The following is a 7,305-nucleotide window of genomic DNA, read 5'->3' on the forward strand; positions in this document are numbered from 1 at the left end:
CACCAGAAATGACACTTAGAGACTTTTCCATTAGATTGCGCCCATTGTCTTCAGTCACCACACGTTCTGTTCTCTATCAAGTCCATCCCTCTCCCTGGGAACTGTCAGAGGCTGAATCACTCTTCACAATCTCTGGGTCATATTTGATCCCAGGGTTTCAACCACATATCCACACCATCACTAATGCCAGATATTTCAATCTGCATAACGTCGCAACTGTCCACCCCACCCCAGCTCATCTGCTACTGAAACCCTCATTCATGCCCATGGTACCTTCGACTTGACGATTCCAATCCATTCCTGGCCAGTCTCGCACATTCACTCCACCCCCACACGGAAACGTGAGATCATCCAAAACTCTGCTGCCTTTGTGCTTTCTCACACCAAGTCCCGTTTACCCATCACCCAAAACTCTGCTGCCTTTGTGCTTTCTCACACCAAGTCCCGTTTACCCATCACCCCTGTGATCTCTGACCTACATTGGTTTCTGGTCAAGCAATACCTCGATTTTAAAATTCACGTCCTTGTTTTCAAATTCCCCTCATGGCCTCGCCCCTCTCTATCTGTGTGACCTCCAGTCACACAACCCTCTGAAATATCTGCACTCCTCTCTGTCTGGCCTCTTGACCATTCCTGATTTAAATGACTCCATTATTAGTGGCCGTGCCTCAGTGTGTGAAGCTCTGAAACTCAACTCCGAAACGTGATAACTATCGACTTAGATTCATCCTTCCCACCTGCAGATCATCTCACAGTTCTAAATTATTGGTTGTCGTAAATACATCTGGTACAAACAAAGGTTCATGCACGGACAAAAGATTCTCCAGCTCTCTGTTCACCTCCATCCACCTTGTAGATATTTTCTAACTGATTCGGGACCTTCTTCAAATTAATTTGTCCTTTCTGAACATCTTTATAAATCCTATTGATGATAGAATTATTATCTTCGACACCCTCTTCTCCAATCCCCAGGATATTTCTCAGCCCCGGTCAGCCTGTTTTCTCTGTCAGATTGTCTGTCAGTCGTTCCCTGTAATAAATCAATGCCATTGTAAACTCCAGACTTCACCGAGGAACTTATCCATTCACATTTAGCTGAGACTGTTGTTTATCAAGACTAAGATCTCGACCACTGGCATCACCTCCGAACAGCACTTGTAAGATTTAGGTCCAGGAGTCACAGATTATCCGAAAAGGGCTTGAGCTCATAAATAATTTTAAAGTAATTTATTGAGAAGCAACAGTTTAAATATGATGCGGAAGCTAAATAGAAAGAAATACATAACCCGTGACAGGCGAGTACAGTTCACCGATCCTGGAGGGAAAACGGACGGATGACGCAGAGTGAGAGCTGGTCTCCATAGCTGGTGGTGGCAGTCACCACTGAACGGTTAACTAATGTGAGCCAGAGTGTGAGTGTTGGGCTGAAGTTGGTTTATTTGCCATTTGATCAGGATATTAATCTCCAGCCCAGTTACAGGGATTATTTACTTCAGCAGAAACATGGTTCAGAAGGGCGGCACGATGGCTCCGTGGTTAGCACTGCTGCCTCAGGGCGCCGAGGACCTGGGTTCGATCCCGGCCCTGGGTCACTGTCCGTGTGGAGTTTGCACATTATCCTCGTGTCTGCGTGGGTCTCACCCCTACAACCCAAAGATGTGCAGGCAGGTGGATTGGCCACGCTAAATTGCCCTTTAATTGGAAAAAAAGTACACTAAATTTATTAAACATGGTTCAGTGCTAGATGTAATTAACAGCAGCAATAACCGCAAACTCCACACCCTTCAGTCATCTGTGAACTCGCTGATGTCTCAGCAGGTCGGCTACTGAATGAATCCCTTCCCACACTCAGAGCAGGTGAACAGCTGCTCTCTGGTGTGAATTTGCTGGTGCTTCAGCACCTCAGAGGATCCAGTGAATCGTTTCCCACATTCAGGACAGGTGAATGGTCTCTCGCCAGTGTGAACTCGCTGGTGTGTCAGCAGATTGGATGACTGAGTGAATCCCCTTCCACACTTTGAGCAGATAAATGGTTTCTCCCTGGTGTGAACTCGATGGTGTGTCTGCAGGTGGGATAACCGAGTGAATCCCTTCCTACACTCGGAGCAAGTGAAAGGTCTCTCACTGGTGTGAATTTGCTGGTGTGCCAGCAAGTGAGATGACTGTGTGAATCTCTTCCCACACTCGGAGCAGGTGAACGGCCTCTCTCCAGTGTGAATTCGCTGGTGTACAGCAAGGTTGAATGTAGACCTGAATTTCTTTCCACAGGAAGTACAGCTGAATGGCCTTTCCTCAGTGTGAATTCGCTGGTGTGTCAGCAGGACAGAACATCCAGTGAACCCTTTCCCACATACAGGGCAGGTGAATGGTCTCTCCCCAGTGTGGATTCGCTGGTGTCTCAACAGGTAGGCTGACTGAATGAATCCCTTCCCACACTCGGAGCAGGTGAACGGCCTCTCTCCAGTGTGAGTGCGCCGATGAATTGCCAGCAGAGATGGGTAATTGAATCCTTTCCCACAGTCCACACATTGCCACGGTTTCTCCATGTGCAGATGTCCTTGATCCTCTCCAGATTGGAAAATGAGTAAAAGGCTCATCCACACACACAGCACGTGTACCCCACTGTGAATGGTTTGATTGTATTTCAGGCGATGTAACTGATTAAAGCTCTTTCCATGGTCAGTTCACTAGAACACTCTCACTTTGTCTGTGTCTCGGTGCTTTTCCAGTCACACTGATGTTTGAAATCTTTTTACTAAAGCAGAACAGACAAACATTTCTTCCAGATTCAAAGGCTGATGAAATTTAGGTCCTGATGAATCGAGTGACTGTTAGATCTTGATGTGATCTTTGGTTGAGTTTCTCATCTGCAAATCCGCTCCTTCTAATTCACTGTAAGAGGGGTTTACAAAAGTCATCACTGTCAGTACAGGATAGAAATTCAGAACAGACAATTCTAGCTCGTATGCATGCTTTTTTCCCCTCTCTTGTTCCTGCAAAGCTGCAAATCCCCATCCCACACACTACCCCTGTGCTGAAATCCAAATAAAGTATTGGACAATTCTTTCATAGGAGCATAGGAATTAGGAGCTGAAATAGGCAATTCAGCCCATCGAGCCTGCTCCGCCATTCAATCACATCATGGTTGATCTCTTCCTGGTCTCATCCACCACCCTGCCTGTTCCCCATATCTCTTTAACCCGTTTTTTAAAATCCAAAACATATCTATCTTCTTCTTGAAATCATTTAATGATTCAGACTCTACCACACTATGGGGTAGGGAGTTCCACAAATTCAGCACCCTCTGCCAGTTGTTCCTCCTCATCTTAGTCTTCAATCTACTGCCTCTCAACCTATATCTGTGACTTCCCATTCTAGATTGTCCCACAAGGGGGAACATTTGGTCGACATTTACTTATCAATCCCTCTTAGTATTTTAAACATCTCGATCATAACCCCTCTCATTCTTCTAAACTCTAGTGAGTACAAGGCCACACTGTTTAAACTCTCCTCATACATCAAGCCTTTCATCCCCGGAATCAATCTAGTGAATCTCCTCTGAACTGCCTCCAATGCCAGCACATCCTTCCTTAAATAAGGATACCAAAACTGGACACAGTACTCCAGATGTGGTCTCACCCTATACAATTGCAACACTTCTCTACTTTTATAGTACTTTTTGTAAATTTTTAACAATTTTGTACAACTAGAGATAATGATGTGTTTTATTTTAAAACTAAAAAAAAAGTTTCAATTAAGGGGCAATTTAGCGTGGCCGATCAACCCAAGCTGCACATCTTTGGGTTGTGGGGGTGAGACCCATACAGACACAGGAGAATGCGCAAACTCCATACAGACAGTGACCTGGGGTTGGAATCAAACCCCGGTCCTCAGCGTCATGAGGCAGCAGTGCTAACCACTGCACCACCATGCCACCCAATGATATGTTTTATTTATCACTTTAGTCAATACTGATCACAAAACATTAATCTGAAACCCCCTGACTGACCAAAAAGAATACCAGATATTCACCTTGTGTCCAAAACTGACCATGTGGAGATTTAATGAACAATGGTGGAGGCGGTTTCTCCAAACCTCTCAGGATTTCCTTCCTTCTTTCTCTCCCTCTCTAAGTTAAACCTGGGATCATTCTCATGGGCCATTCTGGTTCTCTTCCTGATGACTAATTAACTCCAATTAAATATTGTGAAGACTGAATACACAATTTTCAGTCCCTGATCCAACCTCTATTCACTAGTTACCAGCTCCATCCCTCTCCCTGGCCACCCTCCTGAGATGAAGTCAGTCTGGTCACAATTGCGCCCATTGCACCCAACTAAGATGGCCACCGCACATGCGCTCTCTTGCTCATTACCCTCGATAAAGATGGCTGCCGCACATGCGCTCTTTTGCTCGTTGCCCCATGGAAATGACTACAGGTTGGTGCCTCTATAAAGATGGCGTCCTGTTTCTGTTCACGGGTTTATTTTCGGCTCCGCACTCGATCTTCATGAAACCTACATTTTAAATCCGTTCGCTGGAGCTCTCGCCATCTGTCGCCATGGAGTGCGCATGTTCCATATCACAGTTATTGACGGCAGCTCCGGACCAATATGAGCTGGAGAACCGAACGGGAACGGGAGGTCCTCCAACCAATCGGAGTGACAACCAATCGGAGTGAATGAAGGGCGGGGCTAGTCCCGGGTCTCCCTCATTGGCTGAAACTCTGCATCATTGTGACAGCTGATTGGTGTGAAACTCCAGGAGAAATGTGGACCTTTTGTGTTTGTGACTTGAAACAGATGAAACCCTGTGGATGAGGAGCAAACATTTCAACATTTGTTGCTGAAATGTGATGACATGATGGAGCAGTGTACAAACTATTCAAGGGTTGACTTCAAGGAAATAACTGGGCAGACAGGAAATGTTTCCATTAGAACAAGGAGAATCCTTGGTTTGAATGTTTGTGTGTGGAGTTTGTACTCTCTCCCCGTGTCTGCGTGGGTTTCCTCCGGGTGCTCCGGTTTCCTCCCAGTCCAAAGATGTGCAGCTTAAGTGGATTGGCCATGCTAAATTACCCCTTAGTGCCCAAAAGCCTCGGTGGGGTTACTGGGTTACGGGAATAGGATGGATCCGTGGCCTTAAGTAGGGTGTTCTTGCCAAGGGTGAGTGCCGACTCAATGGGCTGAATGGCTTCCTTCTGCACTGTATAGATTCTATGATTCTAATAAATGAACCAGCAGAAGGGTTAGGACAGGTGAGGGAGAAGGTTCATACTGTCAGCATTCAGAACAACAGGGAAAACCCAGGGCCCGAGAGAGGGGGGGGGGGGGGGGGGTCCACCCCATACAGGCTGAGAAAGGAAAGTTTACCTTTGTCACTGTCACAGAGAATGTAATTGTTGATTTAAAAAAAAAAATTTAGAGTACCCAATTAATTTTTTCCAATTAAGGGCCAATTTAGCGTGGCCAATCGACCTAGCTTGCACATTTTTGGGTTGTGGGGGCGAAACCCATGCAAACATGGGGAGAATGTGCAAAGTCCACACAGACAGTGACCCAGAGCCGGGATCGAACCTGGGACCTTGGCGCCATGAGGCCGCAGTGCTAACCCATTGTGACACCGTGCTGCCCGTAATTGTTGATTTTGATCAGAGATGCTTCAGTACTGGAGCAGGGGCAGAAACCTGATTGGAGGGGTTCAAACACAGTTCTGGAAAGATATTTGACTGGGAAGTGAGATTAGAGATGGGGTGCCATGTTTCAATGATAAGGGTGTTTTATTTCAGGACATGGGTAATGATGGCAGATTTAAAGGAGAGAGGGAGAGTGCTGAGAGGTCCTGAAGAGAGAAGCCATTAACAATACCAGCAAACAAAAGGGAGGCGGCAAGGAAGATAGGAATAGTGAAGTGAAACATGATTTTGGGCCCAGCGGGGGTGTTCAAGGAGTTTTACAGTCGGCTGTATGAGTCGGAGCCCCCAGCTGGGGTGGAGAGGTTGAGGCAGTTTTTGGAAGGGCTGAAGTTTCTGAAGGTGGAGGTAGGGTTGGTGGAGGGATTGGGAGCTCTGATCGGGATTGTAGAAGTAGTAGAGGGATTGGTGGCCATGCAGTGGGGTAAGGCCCCGGGACCAGACAGCTACCCAATGGAATTTTGCAAGGTGTTTTCTGGGATGTTGGGCCCACTGCTGGTGAGGGCATTTGATGAGGCAAGGGAGAGGGGCGTTCTTCCCCCAACAATGTCACAGGCTTCAATCTCATTGATCCTGAAGTGGGAGAAGGACCCAGAGCAATGTATGTCATACAGACCAATCTCCCTACTGAATGTCGACGCCAAATTGCTGGCCAAAATACTGGCCTTGAGGATAGAGGATTGTGTTCCGGGGGGGTGATAGGGGAAGACCAGATGGTGCTTGTCAAGGGCAGATAGCTAACAGTAAATGTTAGAAGGCTCGTGAATGTAATCATGATGCCCTCCGAAGGGAGGGAGGCGGAGGTGGTGGTTGCTATGGATGCGGAGAAGGCCTTTGACCGGGTGGAATGGAGTTATCTGTGGGAGGTCCTGGGATGGTTTGGATTTGGGCAGGGCTTTATTGACTGGATTCAGTTGCTGTATCAGGCACCGGTGGAGAGTGTGCGTCCAAACCAGGTGAGTTTGGACTACTTTAGACTGCAGCAGGGGACAAGGCAGGAATGTTCCCTCTCCCCACTGTTGTTTGCCTTAGCTATAGAGCCATTGGCGATGGTGCTGAAAGCGTCAAAGGACTGGAAAGGGCTAGTCCGGGGGGGGGGATGGGGTGGAACACAGGTCCTCGTTATTTGCAGACTACCTACTCCTATATATTTCTGATCCATTAGGGGGATGGGGGAGATTATACGGATCTTAGGGGAATTCGGCCGGTTCTCAGGGTACAAATTGATTATGGGTAAGAGCGAGGTTTTTGTGATCCAGGTGAGGGGACATGAGAGGAGACTGAGGGAGCTGCCATTTAAAGTGGTGGGAGGGAGTTTTCGTTACTTGGGTATTCAGCTGGCACGGGGATGGGTGCAGTTACATAAATTAAATTTGACCCAGTTAATTGAGCAAATGAAGGATGACTTCCGGAGGTGGGAGGGGAGGGTACAGACCGTACAAATGACAGTTCTCCCAAGATTCTTGTTTGTTTTCCAGTGCCTCCCTATTTTTATACCAGGGGCCTTTTTTAAGTGGATGAATGCAGTGATCCCTGGGTTTGTGTTGGCGAGTAAAACCCCACGAGTCAAGAAATGCTGCTGGAACGGGGAGGGTTGGCACTGCCGAACTTTA

At 47.2% G+C, this 7,305-nt stretch overlaps 1 protein-coding gene across 3 annotated transcripts; it reads right to left on the reverse strand.

Moving 5' to 3' along the window:
* Positions 1-1,212: 1,212 nt before the first annotated feature.
* LOC140420809 (uncharacterized) lies at positions 1,213-4,653 on the reverse strand. 3 transcript variants are annotated; one of them, XM_072504861.1, is made up of 2 exons: positions 4,522-4,653; positions 1,213-2,892 (listed from the first exon to the last, which is right to left on the reverse strand). In XM_072504861.1, exon 2 carries the CDS (start codon positions 2,595-2,597, stop codon positions 1,824-1,826), a length of 774 nt encoding a protein of 257 aa, XP_072360962.1. In that variant the 5' UTR covers positions 2,598-2,892; positions 4,522-4,653; the 3' UTR covers positions 1,213-1,823. The 3 variants fall into 3 exon arrangements, with proteins under 3 accessions (XP_072360962.1, XP_072360961.1, XP_072360959.1); XM_072504860.1 differs by having other exon boundaries at positions 4,376-4,531; XM_072504858.1 differs by lacking the exon at positions 4,522-4,653 and adding an exon at positions 4,033-4,355.
* Positions 4,654-7,305: the final 2,652 nt, after the last annotated feature.

This window comes from Scyliorhinus torazame, chromosome 5 (genome assembly GCF_047496885.1).
Source record: "Scyliorhinus torazame isolate Kashiwa2021f chromosome 5, sScyTor2.1, whole genome shotgun sequence".
NCBI classification, from domain to species: domain Eukaryota; kingdom Metazoa; phylum Chordata; class Chondrichthyes; order Carcharhiniformes; family Scyliorhinidae; genus Scyliorhinus; species Scyliorhinus torazame.

Excerpts from the sequence above, each read along its gene's own strand:
- LOC140420809 (XM_072504861.1), bottom strand. The coding sequence starts at position 2,597 with ATGAGCCTTTTACTCATTTTCCAATCTGGAGAGGATCAAGGACATCTG.